This window comes from Chiloscyllium plagiosum, chromosome 39 (genome assembly GCF_004010195.1).
Source record: "Chiloscyllium plagiosum isolate BGI_BamShark_2017 chromosome 39, ASM401019v2, whole genome shotgun sequence".
Taxonomy (NCBI): Eukaryota; Metazoa; Chordata; class Chondrichthyes; order Orectolobiformes; family Hemiscylliidae; genus Chiloscyllium; species Chiloscyllium plagiosum.
This window is the reverse complement of record NC_057748.1, coordinates 8921971-8940258: the sequence shown is the minus strand read 5'-3', so window position 1 is coordinate 8940258 and position 18288 is coordinate 8921971. Positions and strand designations below refer to the sequence as shown.

Genomic DNA, 18288 nt, shown 5'->3' with positions numbered 1-18288 from the left:
TGTTTCGCAGCATGGAAGAGTTGAGGACCGGAGAGCTTAGTCCCACAATAAAAGGGTGCTGACTCTCTCTGAGGGTTGTGTGTCTTTAGAACTCTTCGTCACACAGAACTGTGGGAGCAGAGTCTTTGTATATACATAAGGCTGAAATAGATTCTTGATCAGCAGTGAAATAAAGGGTTACAGGAAAAATGCAGGAATGTGAAAGTGAGGATCCGAATGAGTGGCAGCGCAGGCTCTGAGCCAAATACTAGATTACTTAGTGTGGAAATAGGCCCTTCGGCCCAACAAGTCCACACCAACCTGCCGAAGCGCAACCGACCCAGACCCATTACCCTACATTTACCCCTTCACCTAATACTACGGGCAATTTAGCATGGCCAATTCACCTAACTTGCACATTTTTTGGATTGTGGGAGGAAACCGGAGCACCCAGAGGAAACCCATGCAGACACTGGGAGAATGTGCAAACTCTACACAGAGTCGCCCGAGGTGGGAATTGAACCCAGGTCTCTGGCACTGTGAGGCAGCAGTGCTATCCACTGTGCCAACGTGCCTCCCACAAATGGTCTGCTTCTATTCTTACTTCTATGGTCTTAAGAAACACGCTTACCTCTTTCCCCCATTTCCGCCCCCACCCACTTCCCACTTCTACCTCACACCTCATTTTCCCCTTCATAGGTGTGTTGAGAGGATGGGCAGGTTGATAGTCAACCTACTGACTGTTATTAACCTACTTTGCATGTCCAAGCCCTGGAGTAGAACTCTGGGTCTGAGGTGTGAATGTCATGCACTGTGCCACAAGACAGAAATACGGGTTGTTGAGTGAATACAAAGAATCAGGGTCACAGAGTCATACAACATGGAAACAGACACTCCAGTCCATGTCGAACATAATCCCAACCTAAACTAGTCCCACTTTCCTGCTCCTGGCCCATATCCCTCCAAAGCTTTTCTCTTCATGTACATACCAAATGTCTTTTAAACTTTGCAATTATATCCACATCCACCACTTCCTCAGGAAATTCATTCTACACGCAAACCACCCTCTGTAAAATATTTGCCTTTTGCGTCTTTTTTAAATCTCTCGTCTCTCACCTTAAAAATGTGCCTGCTAGTCTTAAAATTCACCCATCCTAGGGAAAAGTCAGCTACAGTTAATTCAATTTTTATATCTCATTATTTTATAAAATACTATCAATTCACCCCTCAACCTCCTATGCTCCAGTGAAAAAAATTCCAACATATTTTATAACTCAAACTTTCTATACCCGGCAACATCCTGATCAATCTCTTCTGAGCCCTCAATTGAAATTTCTGAAAACACACCCAGGCTCATTAAGATTTGTAGGATCTTTTCAGATGGCAGTCATTTTGGAATTTGATATTTACACAATCCAGTATTGGAAACTCTTGTGGTTAGAAGTTTCTCCCAGGAGTTATCTTATTCTTTCAGATTCATAGCACAAGGTTTGTGTTTACACCCTGTAGCTCATCGATTGTGTTGGTGATTTTATTTTTTTTTGTGCCCTTTTAAATCTGCAGGCCAGATGATGATGAATGCAGGCCCACGGGGCCCAGTTCCTCAAGGTGGATTGCAGCAAGGCACAAGTCTGTTGGAGGAAGAGATTCTAATGGATCTAATCTAAAAGTTTGACTTCTCTTTGTGTAAAGTGTGGACATGACATACAGAAGTCCAAACTGGAAGTCATCAAGATGAACCTTTTGTCCTGCAAGGGCAGTCAAAAGAAAATTCACATTTGACTTTAAATGGGTTAGTGGTAGGAGCTGGATGAGACTTTTTTTAAAATATTAGATTTTCTGAAACCAGTGGAGGTTGTGTGGATCAGGCAACCTGATTGGTACTAAAACACTTTTTTTTAAAAAGGGTCGAGACTAGTTTGAGTGCTGCATTTGCAGTAGTTTGAAGCTTGCTTTCAGTTTGGTTTATTTTTTGCTCGTGTATTGATCTGATTACTGTAGTTTTTAAAAGAAATGATGTATTTTATTTTTGAGAAAAGCAACCTGTGTCTGTTTTTGTTTCTTTTTTTAAAACATCCTCTCAGTCAGCAGATCTGAAAATAGTCTTCAAATAATCGACATTGTAACTAGGACTGCTGGCTTGAGCCATGACATTGGCAGTCGATAGGGATCATGCTCTCTGCTCTAAGGTTGCTTTGCTGATGCTGCAAGTTCACTGAATGCTCTGAAGAACTGATGCCTCCACATCAGACTCTATATTTGTAAGTATGACAAAAAGGAATTTTTCTTTTCAAGAAATGAGAATAGCCAGTTTTCATATTCAAGGTTTTTACATGTGCCACAAACAGTTAAAGGTTTGGTTTCAATCCGGTCTCATGGCTAAATTGGTGTAACCGGGATCTGAACTTGCAAGGAAGTGAGAAATAAGCTGCAGAAGGATAATTGGCTTTGGGGTAAAAGTGAGTGAAGGTTCTGCCTGAGTGCATTGAAGAAGTGTAGCTTTGTTTGCTGACTTGGCTGGTTCCTTTTGACTGTTTCCATTTAAGTTTCAGCTTTCAGTGGTTGCCTTTGTTTTCATTATGCAATGAAATACGACTTTGATTTCCCATTTTCACAAGGCATTGTTCCATAAAATTCCATGTACAGAACATAAGTCAAATGAAGCGGTGTTTGAAATTGCAAGAGCAGAAAGAACTTTTTTTTTAAACAAAAGTGACATCCAAAAAAGTGTCATTATTTCAGCTGTTTGGGAGTTGAGAAACTACCGATATCTCCTCTACTGGGCAAGGTAGAGGGCAGCTGAATGAGTTCGGCCTAGGTACAGTTGGATGATTTGACATCTGAGTGGTTGCAGTTGAGCTGGAGTTTATAAGAGAATGGTGCAAGGCAGATGAGCATGGCATATCATGACAGCAGATCTCGTGGTAAGAGTAGTTACCAGCAGCTACATCATTCCTCCCACACTCTTCTACCCCAATACTTTCTCACTGTTTAGTTAGTCATGCACACCTTCCTGTCAACTTGAGGTTCAAGTCCCACTCCAGAGGCTTCAGCACAAAATCTAAACCAGCACTCTGCGGTTGTGAGGGAGAAGCCATTTTTCAGATATGTTAAGCTGATGCCTGTCATACAGGTGTAAAATATGTTGTAAAATACTCCCTGCAGAAGACTAGGGAGTAAAACAAATAATCAGGTCAGTTAACTCTCAGCTGTTGTTGAGAATCTCACTTCATAATTTGGTTGTTCTAAATGACTATTGTCGTGACATTAAATAGTTCTGAATCACTATAGGGCATCCTGAGACCATGAAAAATATTATTTAAACTCCAGTTTGTTCACTTCTTATTCCATGATGGTTAAGATGATTAAGATGGAGGTTCCTAGATTCTGAGGTTCTCTCTCTTCACTTGGAAGAATGCACTAATAATCTTTACTGCCATTTTCTTCTAGCAAGTAACCCCACTGACTTGTGCCACTGGGAAGAAGCACCCCTTTCAGTGGGATCCTATTTCACTCAGGATATCCTGATATTAAATGGTACTACTCCGAAAGGTTTCTCGGACTAGCAAAGTTAATTAGGCTCACACTTCTGTTGTAAAACTATTAAGCAGGAGTTCTAATTTCCCCTTACTGAATTAACTTGTGTTCTCCCACGGGCTGATTTTCCTCTTGGTCAGAGTGTCAGTTGCTCTACACATGCTCTAGTACCTCAACCAAGTGCTTGTAATTTCTGGGTGTGTCCTGGCAGAACATTTGACCCCTAAAACCTGGGAACAGTTTTTATGGGTACCGGCTCAGGTTGGGTAACTCTGAGTAAACTCGTCACCAAACCTGGCGACCTTCAGTTCATCACATCTAGTCATTCGGTGTCTGAATCCATCAGGAAAGCAGAAATTCATTATTTTAACGCAGTGCCCATATCCTGTGAATTAATACAAAAATGGAAGCGCATTGAATTGCATTGCACTTACAGTGTAGAAATGGGTGTTCAGTCCAGCGTCCAATATCAGTGTTTATGCTCCTCTTCACATCATTCTTCTCACTTCATCAACATATCTTTCTCTTCTTTTCTGTCTCTAATTACCATGGTTCCTCTTAAATGTTTCAGCATCTTGCTTTCTATTAGGACAGCTAATACAAATATGACCAGTCTGACCTGGGCTGCTGATCTTTGAAACTTTGAATTTCCAGGTGAGTAAGAGTCAAGTCCAACAATTTGCATTTTTAGTTTGGTATGGGTTTTTCAATAAATAATGAGGTGCCTTACAAAATTTCAAGGTTTGTCTGTAATGAGGAGAAAAATATTCTTGTCTGTTCAATTGGTCATCTCAAGAAACGGACCTTGTTAAAGAAATCACTTGGGACGCTAAATTTAATGTTGGTTTTTTAAAAATTGATTTAATTCTCTTTTAATATGAGAATAAATCACAACTAGTTTACAGTTGTTAAAAGTTCCACATTTTAACACTGTCATGTGACAGGAATGGTACCCAGTAGTATATTGCCATACACAATTAATGTTCAGAGAAAGTGTGCATTCCCTACCCACTGCCTCCTTTCTACCTATCCCTGACTGGCTTTTTCATGTTTTCAATGAGATGGATTTTAATTAAATATGGCATCACTTTCATATCTCATTTTTTTTTAATGTGTTGTCTCTTGGTGCCGTGGTTTATATCCTTTCAAATGTTGTACAGAAGTACTGGAAGTGTTTGTAATGTGTATCAAGGGATGAGAAAAGGAATAATGTGTTTAGTGAATAGTGTATAGTTTCTTTTCAAATCATAATAAATTTATTCTTAATGGCTGCTTGTTTTCTGTTCCCTTCCGAGTTTCAACAATTTGTATCTCTGCAGCAATGTGGTTGAATCTTAACTGTCCTGTGGACAATAAATGGTGGCCTAGCCAATACTGCCCTCATTTAGTGAAAGAAAAGAAATGATGTCGGCAAAGGGACTGAAATGGGAGTAGGATGAAACAAGGGGTATGGTCGAAGGGATGAGTTTAAGAGTTCCAGTAAGCAGAATGTGGTAGTTAAGAATCTCACTTCTAATAGTGGGCCAGAAGGGGAAAGGGTAGGACTGGTGGTGAGCTGGATTTGGAAGTAGAGGGTGCAAGCTGTGTGTGTGTCTGGAGATACAGTAGGATGGAGTCAAACAGTCAACACAATGTGTAATTTTGAATGACAGGAGCACAACCTGATAGAAGTATATTTCTCTGATAGAAGGATTCTCTGATGCTGCTGACTCTCCTTTGGAGCACTGTTCCATAAGCATTTATTGTCACCTAACTCAAGTTAGCTAGAGTAGTCTGATTCGATCTTACCTGGTGGCTGTTCAATTCACTTGTGGGACATAGGTGTTTCTGGCTGGTCAGCATTTATTGCCCATCCTTAGTTGTCCTTGAGAAGGTGGTGGGCTGTGTACTTGAACCGTTGAAGTCCACTTGCTGTAGGTTGACCCACAATGCCATTAGGAAGGGATTTCCAGGATTTTGATCCAGCAACCGTGAAGGACAGCAAAATATTTCCAAGTCAAGATAGTGAGGGCCTTTGAGAAGAACTTGAAGGTGGCGGTGTTCCCACGTTTTTACTGCCCTTGTCCTTCCAGATGTAAGTTAGTCATGGGTTTTGAAGATCTTGGGTGAATTTCTGCAGTGCATCTTTTCGATGGTACCAATTGCTGCTACTCAGCTTCTAGCTGGGATTGCTGAATAGTGAAGCAGATGGTATTACAAAGGAACTAAACAGCCCCCTGCTAACCATGTGATGGTAAAGAAAAGTGAAGCCAACTGAAGAAGATTTGGTTTTTAATCAAGGTGCTTTACTGTCAAACTTTTATTCACAAGCATTTGCAGTGTTGATATACAGAATTGCAAATGTAGCTTCCTGTTGGTTAACACATTTTTTAATAATACTTGACATTTCCCTCAGCTGTTTCTGTAGTACAAAGGAGCAGACAAAAATGAGAGCTGTAGCAATAGATTGTTCTTGCTGAGACAGTCTGAACGATATGAAGTAGAGTTGGGGCAAGAGATTAAACCCCTAAGGCCAGCCCAACAAACCAGTCAAAGTGACCTTTTGATATTCTGGGCATTGGATGACTTGTGTCTGGAATTCTTGCACTAGTTGGCTTTTGTTTTTGTGTGGAATACAAATGTGCTCGAATCCTGAGGTTTATTCAGGTCTCATACCTATAAATCCTCCCTAGGTCAGGTACTACTGCACTGATTCTCCATGAGCAACAAAGTCATTTTATCAAGTTCTGACCTTAGTTGTCTCTTTGCCTAAAGCTTCTGACCCTTGTTTTAGGAGCACGGTGACACAGGTAACAGAATTTCTGTGGTACCTTAGCCAACTGGGCTGCCTTCAATGTTGGTGCCTTGACACATTATTCTACTGTAGAGTGCAGATCACATGATCCTGTCCCATCCAATATTCGTACACCTTCCAGGAGGAGGCCCTACAAAGCTGACCAGAAACCTGAGTGATTATTTCTCCTATCCCCAACCCAGGAGGTCTTCAGTCTAATTGTTGCTCCTCTTAATGGCTTCATCTAATCTGAGAAGTTGAGTCTGGAACCCTGTTGGTGGTGGTGAGATGGCAACACTTAGCAAGTTGGCTGTTTTCATCATTTTGTTGTAACTATTTCATTAAAACAATTTAACTTCAGCAAAAGCCTTTCAACAATGGAGGTAGAACACGGAGGCTAAATTAGATGAGAGTTCTGCTCACCACAATTTCCTTTGACACTTTGTTTATTTCTATTCCTATTTTGGAGCCTATTTACTGAGAGATTTCGAATCCTTTTTGTGAAAGAATGGTTGTGAATGCTGAGTGTCTGAAATAAAAGCCAGGAATGACTGAGAAATCCCACTAGTAACAGAATAGACATGAGCTGAGTTAACATTTTGGTTGTGATTCTGTGTCAGAATTGGTAGCTTTTGAATTTATTTGGTGTTGTCTGGGCTGCGTATTTCTAGCATCTTTTTGATTTTAGTGGAGATAAAGTCCAGGTGTTCATTTCAAATGTGTACAAGTGCCTCTGAGGGCAGAGGGAGCCATCTGATGCTCAACACTTCTAGCTCCGCATGCCTTACTTCTCAACCTAATACTGTAGGGTTAATTTTATAATCAGTTGAAGGAATTAAAATGTGTCCAATAATCTGGACCATACTAATCCAACCTGTCACTTTCTCCAAAGCATTCTAAAATCCTCCAAGCTGATTTCCAGTTGCCTGAATTATCCAATTTGAGACAATCAATCATTCTTTCTGCATAAGCATGTGAGCTATCTCAGAAATATATTGTCAGTGTTGTACAGCAAGGAAACAGACCCTTTGGTCCAACTTGCCTGTGTCAACCAGATATCCTAAATTAATCTTGTCCCGTTTGTCAGCATTTGGCCCATTTCCCTCTTAAACCCTTCCCATTCATATACCCATCCAGATGTCTTTTGAATGTTGTAATTTAGTCACCTCCACCACTTCCTCTGGCAGCTCGTTCCATACACCCACCACCCTCTGTGTGGAAAAAGTTGCCCTCGGGTCCCCTTTTAAGTCTTACCCTTCTCTCCTTACACCCATGTTGTCACGTTTTGGACTTCCCTACTCAGGGAAAATACCTTGGCTATTCACTCCATCCATGTCCTTCATAACCTTTATAGGGATTATAAAATTACTCCTAACCTTTATTTGTTTCTACAATACTGGAATGCTGTGGTTTTAAGTGCAATGCACTGTACTAAGTTGTGTAAATGCTATGCAGAGCACTCCCTTTTGTAATGACCAGTGATGGTGTTGTGCTTTATTTTAATCATCTGAATGACTGACTCAATAGGATAGTTCTGGGTGCCACCCAGATCGTGTCTTAATTTGGTTGGGGTGATGGTTAAGGCCCTGTAATAGCCCTATGATAGAAAAGAGGCAAATTGGCTGGGGTTTTGATTGTACTTCACATCACCCATGAAGAAAAAGGTTTTGCAGTGAAGAGTGAAAACTAAATCTCTTGTACTGAGGGGTGTGCATGTTTTGGAGAGTGTTAAAAAGAAAAATCATAGGATTAAACCAGGTCAGTAGTCTATGTTCATCATATTACATGTTTGCAAATCTTGCAAGCAATTTATGTGCTCCCAATCTTGTAAATTTCTCATGCTTTCACTTATGTACAAGTATATAGTGTTTAAAACTTGCATTCAGTAATCTAAATAGCTTAAAATGCACTTTTTAAATATAACTGGTCTTTTGAGAGATGAGAGAATTCCAACATCAGAGAGCTATAATTTTATCTCAAATCATTCAATTCTTAAATTTCCTCATGTCTATTTTTGTCTCTTGTACAGTGACATGATGCAGTTTTGTTGAGAACCTGACTAGGGTTATTGTTGTTACCGAGAATAGAAATTAATTGACCTCCACAGAGGTTGTGTTTATTTAACCAAGGGTCTTTTGTTCCCATTGCAATTATGAATGCAGGTTCTTTTCTTTGCACTGCCAAATTTGGACTGGTTACTTGACAGAGGTCCTGTTTAGTGACCAGTGTTGTTTTTTTTTAAAAAACACCAATAACCTGGTTCCTTTACAAGATCTAACTCTTCTTGCTCCTCGAGCAATCTTCTCTGCTGCTTGTGGGTCTCTGGCTCAGTAACTTCCCCTGTCCAATGCTCTAACACTAATCCAGCTCCCCTGAAGTTTGTGGGCACAGTTAGTTCTCCCAGCCAAAAATACTGTTAGCATTCACAGGCTGAATTTTTTTTTTTTAAAAGTTAGTCATTAGTAATGAAAAATAAAGTTTAAACTGTTTTTTTAAAAGCATGTTGGTGGAGAGACACTCATAGGTCCTGTTGGTGATGCCTTCATTTTAAATATCCACTTTTTTTTTAATTAAGCAGCATTCACTCTGCCTTCTATTGTATAACTTCTACGTAGTTTGCTGGGTATAGTCCAATCCGACCTCCATCAAGATAACCTTTACACCATCCTTGCTCGTCCTCATCCTCCACTTTAGTCAGCTCCTGACCTAAAAAAACCAAACACAAAGTCTGACGAAAGCAGCATGAAGAATTGAAAAGACAACCCATTGCAAAGTTTAAATTGTATTCCATGTTATTTTTCCTTTGGAGTGGGGACCAGCACTGGAAACCATTTGACCTGAGAAATGCCCACCTTGAAGACGTTTTGCCCTACCAGCGCTGATGAGAAGTCATCTAGACTCTAGCTTGCTCTTTCTCTATAGATGCTGCTGTGGTGACTTACAGCATTTTTTTTTTCGTTTTCATTTGCCCCATAGTGTCTGTCCTGGTCCTTTCGAAAAAACTTATTCAGTGAAGTCTCACCCTTTCCACAGCATGAGGAAAATCTGTCCTTTGCAAGTATATATCCAGGCCCTATTGGAAATGCATTTCAGATCAAAATAGCTCACTCCAAAATTATCATTCTTTTACTGGTGACTTTTTAGGTCTTTGTCTTCGAGCTACTGATCAGTGAAAACAGTTTCACTTTAGTCTACTGAAGCCCCCGCATAAGTTTAAGCACCTTTATCAGATCTCCTCAGACTCTAAGCAGAGCAACCCCAACTTGTCTAGTCTCTCTACATAGTTCAAGTCCTTCAATTCTGGTATATATTTGGTAAATCTGTTTCCCCTTCAAGCCCTTGATATCTTAAAGTGCATTTCTCCAGATTAGACACTACTCTAGTTGAGGCCCAGCCATGCCTTTAGGGATATGATGTCAGAATAGTTTTAGCATTATTCCATCAGTCAAGTGGATAATTGCAACACCTAGCCCCTAAACCATGTAAGTCTGAATGCCATAGACATGGTACTTGATCTGTGCTGTTCTGGTGACCTCAGCCAGGGGACGAGGTTGGGTGGCTCCAGTTCATTGAATAAAATGGTAGGAAAGAAACAAGCCAGGACTCTCCACTACTTATCACCCCCACAATAGTTTGGTTAGAAGCTGGACGTGTGAGAACAATGGGTATTCTGATTTGACTGTGATGCACAACACTTTCAAATAGCCCACCAATGTACTCCCAAGTTCACCTAAGTAAGATGTAGGAGAGAGATGTCACCAAGTCTTAAGGAGATTCCAATTTTTTTTCTGGTAATCTAAATGTCTTAGATGCAGTTGTCTTTCAACCACTGTGTCAATCTTGTTGAGTAAATATGGCCAGTATTTTTGGAATCAGCTATCATTTGCATGCAGATTTTGATTTAGGGCTTCTGTAAACCAGCTTTTTTGTTTGAAGTGCTCCTATTTTATTGTTTATTTCTCCCCTCTGTTATTCTATCTTCCTGACCACTACCAAACTCCAGCAGCAAACTGAGAAGCCCCTTTATTTCCACACTGCTCTAATGAAAGTTACTGTCAGCGAAGAGTGTTCCGATAATGCATCGAAGGCTGCACTTGAGATAGTTACCTTGAGTGTCACCTGTCGCCTTAAGCTATTTTGCTTTTGGTTGCTTATCAAGGTGAGAATTATCTCTCTGAGCCAGCACTAAATATTTCTGGTTGAGGTGCAGCACAGTTAGGAGCACGGTAAAGCTTACTCTACTCTGCCCACTAACCTCCTTTACACTGCCCCTTCCTGCAACAGTATGATGTCTGTGCTTTGTCAGCTTCCTATTGGTATCCAGTTGATCGGGGTTGAAATTGAGCCATGGGCCAATATCCATTATGTTAAAGGACTTTCTGTAAGCTCAGCAGAAAGGAAACATTCTCCCAATAGCAAACTTAGATTTGATGCCTTTAGTAACAAACTTGCATTAGAGAACATGACATCTTGCATTAGAGAACATGGACTCTAAGAAGACTTCAAGAAGATAAAAGCAAAATACTACAGATGCTTAAAAACAAAGAAATACTGGAGAAACTTAGGTCTGTCTGCATCTGTGGAGAGATTAGACTGAAAACATAATCTCAGGAAGCCTGACAGCAGAGTTACTCCAGCATTTTATTGTGTTAGACTTCAGGGACCTGACAGTACAGTCAAAGATAGATTTATGAAAACTTTTGCTACAGAATCAAAGATGAAATTGTGTAAGCTAGTAGTTCCAGAAAAGGATGGAGTTGGCTAAAACTTCTGTTCAGTGTTGGATGACGAGGCTTGAATTCTCATGAGTTCAAAGACAAGCAAAGAGAACAGGCTGGGATGTGGGATGAGTGAGACCCTGAAGGAAAATTAGGACACTTGAATTCAGTGTGTTTTCTAGAAGAACAATGGAGGTTGGTTCAGGATAGAGGTTGATGGATGAAGAGGGACTTCATGCAGGAAAGGAGATGGACAATATGCATGAGTGGGGAAGAGCGTTGGAGAATTTGAGTCTTGAAGTAACAAAAAAAAACTCTAGTAAGGACATAGTTCAGGCAGAGAAGAAACAGGACAAAAGAATTGAGCTACCATACATTCAGTCAGAAGGAGACTTTTCAAAGACTTTATCGTGAATGTAGAGCCTTGGTTAGACCATATTTGGGTGTACTATCATAAATTTGGGTCTTCATGTTATAAAACAGGTAGAAATACCCCAGCAAAAGTTCAAAAGTTATTTGCTGGAATGACATCAGAATTGAGGTTTTGCTTATTAGTAAAAATTGAATAGACTTGGGACTCTTCCCTGGAAGAGAGGCAATTGCGAGAGCATGATTTGATAGACATGATAAAAATTATTTGATTGGATAAATTTGGAAAATGTTGCCACTTGTGAAGGCATTAGGAATTAGGAGCTCAAATATAAGGCAGTCAGGGATAAATGCAGTAGTGTTTTCAAGAGATATTCTACTCCGCATTAAGGATGGTAAACTTCCCACTGCACTCCACCCTGGATTCAAGGGGAAGCAGGATAAACTCAAGAAGAGGATAGAAGGATGTAGTAATGAGATTACATGCAGAAGGAAAGGAGGATGCACATGAGTGGATGAATTGGGCAGAATGGTCTATTTTGTGCACTAAAGGAGAAAGCAAGCAGTTTAAAGAGGGTCATAGCATCTGAAAGAATGTTTCCTGTTGGTGAAGCAGAAAGTAGATTAGATTCCCTACAGTGTGGAAACAGGCACTTTGGCGCAGCCAGTCCACACAGACCCATTTCCCTCCGACTAATGCACCTAACACTATGGACAACTTAGAATGGCCAACTCACCTAGCCTGCACATCTTTGGTGCTGTGGGAAGAAACCGGAGCACCCGGAGGAAACCCACGCAGACAGGGGGAGAATGTGCAAACTCCAGAGAGACAGTTGCCCAAGGCTGGAATTGAACCTAGTGCTATGAGGCATCAGTGCTAACCACTGAACCACCGTGCCGCCCGACGTATAGGGAAGGCTGAATTATGCGACCCTGAGACAATCGGCAGTATCCTGTCTGTCACCTTCCTGCCCTGCTTGCACCATTTTCAGACTCGCTTAATAAAGTTTGAGAGGTTGGTTGCAAAACTTTAGGATGCAATGCTTACCCGCCTTGAAACTGAGCTCATCTGACTCCTGGCTGGTGTAATCGTACAATGCTCGGATTCTGACGCCAGGGACGTTTGTGCCATCCTCACCCAGGGAATACCCCTTACTTAAACTGTGAAACCAAAAAACAAGATAGTGGAATGGCTTGGAGGAAAGATAAATCCACCCGTGAACCAGTGATGACAAAGGAAGCTAAACAGTTGAATTGGATAAATACTTATCTCCTGGTCTGCATCACAGTTAAGATCTACATTTCTAGAATTGGACATTCATTCCTGAAACTTCGATTCTCCTGCTCCTCAGATGCTGCCTGACCTGTTGTGCTTTTCCAGCACCAGACACTCACCACCAGGTGATCTCCAGCATCTGCAGTCCTCACTTTCTCCTTGGACATTCAGTATCAAGGTGCCCAAAATTGAGTTTACATAATGGTTTTTAATAGGGTTTTGCTTTTTGCCCCCCTCCCTCATCTTGGAAGTTGCTTTTTTTGGTGAGGAGTGATAATTGATAATAGGAGTGGGCCATTCAGCCCCTCAAACTTGCTCAGTTGTTTTGGACATTTTACTGATACTTTATATTTGTATCCTTTCAATCGTAGAAACATTATCTCCCTATTTACTGTGTTGGCCTTATGATTTTGAATAGTTTGAGGAGATCTTCTCTCAGCCTTCATCTTCTCAAAGGAGAAAAGTCCCAACTTCTCTAATCTATCTTGACAATTGAATTTCCTCATCCTTGGAGCCATTCTCATAAGTCTTTAAGTGTTTTCCAATATCTTCATATCCTAAAGTGCAGGAATACTCCAGTAAACCTATGTCCTTTATTGATATAGATTGTGAACATTTGGGTTTTAACTTCTGCTCTGAGCGGAGTTACCTGATTTATTCTGGGCAGTAGTGCAAGACAGACTTAGATTTATTTGGTGTCCTTCACAACCTCAGGAAGTCCCGATTGTCAAGTGTAGTCACTGTTGTAATGCACAATATGTTTGCACACAGCAAGACCCCTCAGGAGACCTTCAATCTCAAATGTGTTTGGTGATTGTGATGCAAGTGGTAATGGTGGTATTATCAAACATTGGTTCAATAAATTAAAATCAGTCAGTATCTGAACAACCTCAGTTTTTGTTATCACTGGATAGTAAAGGGCAATAGGACCACAAAGGTGATCTGTCCCCTGTGTGTTGATTTAGTCATGGGTCATGTTACTAATAATCAACGTTCAGAAGCCCCAACTAGGATTAAGGACTGAGTCAGGCCTGGCTATGTCCTACAGTGGAAGCGCCTGCTTGCTTACACATGAGTACAAGCTGTGTGGAGTTTTTCTTTGAGGGATAGTTAGCGCACAGATAAAAAGACTGGCAGAAAGAGGAAAGTACACTGCAATGAGTCAAATTGAACACTGGAAGGTCACTCCCTAGCACTAGGAAGTGCTACCTGTAACACTTTAGAACTCTGGTATATCACCTTAAGCTTTGAAGAACCACCTTGTCTCCTTCCTTCTTCCCTTTCCCTGGCTTGCCTGCAATCTTTTCTCTCTCTGGACTCCATTCCTGTGGAATCAAAAAGTCTGTTAGATGCTGTTAGTAAACATGGGTGAGCCTAGTCTTTTTTAATAGATTAAAATCAGATGATTTCATTAATTATCACGTTTTCCTTGACAATCTGGAACCAAGATAGGGAATTCAAAATTAAAGCCGCTAATATTAAAACGTGAATATAAACATTTAACTAGAATGGCAGATTCTCAGAATTGTCCCAGCTGATCAAGAGGCCCTTCTGTTCTGAAGAATCATCATTTGACTTAGAACAATAACAGTTTCTCTCATTATAGATTCTGTCCTACCTGCTCAGTTTCTCCAGCACTCGGTTATTTCAATAGGCCGTTCCATCTGTCTGTAAGAGCTGCTCAGTTACTGCTATTCCCTGGCCTTTTCCTTGTAGCCTAGCAAATCTATCTTTCACATGCTTCTCCAACAGCTTTTTGAAAACCTATGATTGAATCTGTATCTACCATGCTTTAAGTAATTGAATTCCAGATTGCAATCCATTGCTCCACAAAATGTTTTCCTCATGTTGCCAGTGGTCCTTTTTTTTCCAACCATTTTCTGTTTGCATCTTCTGAATTTGATCCACCCACTGACTGGAGCAATTTCACTTTACCTACTGTGTCCCTGCCATGACTGGAGCTTTTGTTTTACCTTGTGACTCATTTTTCACTGATGACAGTGCTCGCCAGGATAGAAAGAAATTATATTTACATAGAGTCTTTCATATCCAAACTTACCTCAACAATCTAATAACATAAGTGTAGATAATGGTTTCATAGGGTAGTGGTGGTAGCCATTCTGTTGTCATCTCAGTAAAGAGATTCTGAAGAAGGATCACTTCACCTGAAACATTGACTGTGACTCTGCTGTCTGTCCACTGATGCTACCAGACCTGTTCAGTTTCTGCAGCTATTTCTGGTTTTCTTTCAGGAAAGATATTGCGGCCTAGAGGAAGTGCAAGGAAGATTCACCAGACTTATTCCCAAGGTGACGAGATGGTACAATGAACAGTGATTGGGCTTGTGTTCTCTCGAGTTTTGGAAAAATGAGAGGTGATGTCATTGACCCCAACAAAATACTTAAAGGGATTGACAACATTGATGTAGCTAACATATTTCCCCTGGTTGAGTCCAGACCAGGAGACTACCTTTTTAAAATAAAAACTGGGTCCAAGATGAAATTTTTTTTTTTCTACTCAGAGCGTGTTGAATCTTTGGTATTCTCTACACGTAGAAGGCTGTGAAAACTTGGTAGTTGAATATATTCAAAAGTAGAGATTGATTAAAAAAAAATCAACGGTGTAAAGGATTTGTGGGGATAATGTGGTAAAAGGCATTGACATCTTTAATCATAACCATATTTCATGTTAGAACAGGCTGAATGGCCTACTTCTATTCCTACATTCGTGTCACTAACTGAACAAATGTTGGGCAGATTTCCCTTTTTCCACAGTGTCACAGGATCCATTTGACCAAGGGAACAGGGTCTCCATTTCATGTTGTATCCGAAAGATGTCAATGTTGCACTGTCTTAGGAATGCACCACAAGTTCACTTGGATCATGTGCTGGAGTGGAGCTTGATCCTACAGCCTTCTGACTGAGATGTGAGAGAAATAAGCTGATCTAAAGTTGAGGTTATGTTGCTTATGTCAGTGCAACTATATTCCAAAAAAAAACCAAAAATACAGTAGATGTTGAAAAATACAAACTTCTTGATATTTCGTAAAAATTCAAATGCATTACTTTTGTAATGTAGGAAATTGGCAGACAGCTTGCACACAACAAACTCTGAATAATAATCAGATGGTCTGTTTTTGTGATGTTGTTCAAGGGCTAGGTCTGGAGTATACTCAGAACTTTTATCAAATTTTAACTTCTGACAGTTCAGTACTCACTCAGTACTACACTTGGTCCAGATTCTGGTACTGTGTCCCAAGAAGTATGCAAACTCGCAACCTCCTGCGTTGGAGGCAAACATGTAAATCACTTTAATTGTACCTGCATACTTAGTTCCCCAATCCTGGAATGCCTTTAGAGGATTAAAATTCCAATTTGTTATTGGTTTTAAACAAAATGAGAAATGTTGTTGGTTTGGTTATAGACAATATGCTTCAGGTTCATTTAAGTAGGTGAAATGATTCCACACTCACCTCAAAATGTGGCCAGTTGGTTGGCATCCCTGGACCATGTGTGTTACGCCACCATTTCAAATCATTCTGCTCATTTACTGAGAGTACAGTCTGGTGTAGGTCTTTAAATATAGACTGGAAGCTGGAGAGAGAGTTGGGGAAATGGAAATGTATCAAGAAAGTTCTATGCCATTTACCCCATGCTTCCCTTGAAAGGCAGTCATTTCCACTATGAAGGTGAGGAATGTCTATAGCTGTGAGCTTTTCAGTGATCTGCATGCTGTATGTAGAAGCAATTTTTAAATCTAATTAACTCAGGTAACTGCTGCGCATATACACTTCATATGTCCCCCAGGGAAACTTTCCCAGCTTTCTTTTATATACTTGTTCACAGGATGACCATTGCTAGGTAGGGAAGCATTTATTACCCACCCAGACTTCCCAGAGGGTAGTTAAGAGTCAATCACAGTGTGTGGGACTGGAGTCAGTAGGTCAGACCAGGTAAGGATGGCAGGTTTCCCTCCCTAAAAGTACATTGTGAACTAGATAGTTTTATGTTAATCACCAATGGTTTAGGATAAATTTAGGTTAATAATTTAAATTCAGATTTTTATCTAATTCAATTCAAACCTTGCCTCCTTCAGCAGTGGGATTTGAGCCCGTGACACCAGAACACTAACCTGGGGTCATGGATTACGAGTGCAGTGACATTACTACTACACCACCACTACCCATTATGGTTCCAGCAGTTTCTCAAGATTCACAAAACGCAATGGCACAACCCAGCAGCATCATCCCTTTTTTAAGTAGAGATGGCTGTGTCCTGGCTGAACCATTGTGGTGTTAGCAAATTTGTCTCTTAGTCAGTTGAGAGAGAAATCAAAGTTCCACAATTTATTCATAAAGGGAAACAAATTGCTGGAAAAACTCAGCAGGTCTGGCACCACCTGTAGAGACAAAGCCAAGTTAACATTCCTACAGAACTAGTTGTCCGTAGGAAATGATTGACGTGTGCTTAAGATGAGGTGGTGTATGTGCCCAGAGAAAGAGACAGTGATTGGACAGACAAGGGAGTGGATAAAGATCAGCCTGGGAGAATCAATAGCTGCTAATGGGGACCATTAGAGGCTGACAATGGGTTGTTTGTGGTGGTAGCCTATGTGATGACAAGGTGTAGTGTGTGGAGTAGGGTAAGGGCATGGGAGAAGGTGCTCAGGCCTGAAAGACTCTATTTAATTGAGTCTTGAATGCTGCAGGAACCCCAGCAGAAAATGAGATACTGTTCATCCAGTTGCGCTGAACTTCGTTGGAGCACTGCAATAGGTTTGAGATAGATGTTGGCCAGGGAACACAGTGGTGTGTTGAAGTGGCAGACAACAGGAAGCTTAAGGTCATTGTTGCAGACAGAGCATAGGTGTTCGGCTATTCAGTTAGCCAGTCTGCGAGCATATTGTGAACAGCAAATACAGCAGAGTTAATTGAGTAAAGTGCATGAAAAACGCTGCTTCACCTGTTTGGGCACTTGGATAGTGAGGAGGGAGGAAGTTGGTGTTGCATGGGAAGGTGCTGTGGTGGTGTTCAGAGTGGACCAAGGTGTCCTGGAGGGAACAGTTCCTACAGAAAGCTAATGGGGAAAGGAAGGGTAAATTTGTATCTGGTGATAGCATCCCAAAAGTGGTGGAAATGGCAGCTCATTATCCTTCGAAGGTGGATGCTGATAGCATGGGAAGGAAGAGGAGTGAGGGCAGAAATGTGGGAGATGGGTCAGAAACGCTGAGAGCTCTGTCAACAATGGCGGTGGGGAATTTTCAGTTGAGGATGAAAAGGTGGACATTTTGCAAGCCCCCCTCACTCACTCATTCACCAGGTCTTGTCATAACTTGGGTTTTTATTTCACCCCAACCAATGGTTGCCAGTAGCAGCAGCATTGATTCTGCCAGGCTGACCTTTAGCTTTACCTATTCCTTCGTCTGCCCAATCACTATGATATACTGGAGGTGGAGCCCAGACAGACATCAGAGTCATAGAAATGTACAGTGAAGAAGGTTACCTGAGATTACAACAGGATCTGGACCAGATGGGCCAATGGGCTGAGAAGTGGCAGATGGAGTTTAATTCAGATAAATGCGAGGTGCTGCATTTTGAGAAAGCAAATCTTAGCAGGACTTATACACTTAATGGTAAG

The 18288-nt window shown here is 40.9% G+C and overlaps 2 protein-coding genes across 7 annotated transcripts in view; one reads left to right on the top strand and one right to left on the bottom strand.

Annotated features, from left to right (window-relative positions):
* med25 (mediator complex subunit 25) overlaps positions 1 to 4787 on the top strand; it is a 42950-nt gene extending 38163 nt beyond the window's left edge. For all 4 annotated transcript variants that reach the window (XM_043679669.1, XM_043679668.1, XM_043679666.1 and 1 more), the window contains one exon: positions 1543 to 4787. In XM_043679669.1, the coding sequence (XP_043535604.1) occupies positions 1543 to 1646 (104 nt within the window). In that variant the 3' untranslated portion in view covers positions 1647 to 4787. The remainder of the gene's footprint in view (positions 1 to 1542) is intronic.
* A 3987-nt stretch (positions 4788 to 8774) lies between these two features.
* si:ch211-51c14.1 (protein kinase C and casein kinase substrate in neurons protein 3) overlaps positions 8775 to 18288 on the bottom strand; it is a 64398-nt gene continuing 54884 nt past the window's right edge. For 2 of the 3 annotated variants that reach the window (XM_043679671.1, XM_043679672.1), the window contains exons 7-10: positions 16125 to 16245; positions 13892 to 13977; positions 12425 to 12537; positions 8775 to 8995 (exon numbers count right to left, since the gene is read on the bottom strand). In XM_043679671.1, coding sequence (XP_043535606.1) covers positions 8883 to 8995; positions 12425 to 12537; positions 13892 to 13977; positions 16125 to 16245 — 433 coding nt within the window. In that variant the 3' untranslated portion in view covers positions 8775 to 8882. The remainder of the gene's footprint in view (positions 8996 to 12424; positions 12538 to 13891; positions 13978 to 16124; positions 16246 to 18288) is intronic. The other variant, XM_043679673.1, reaches the window with a different exon arrangement.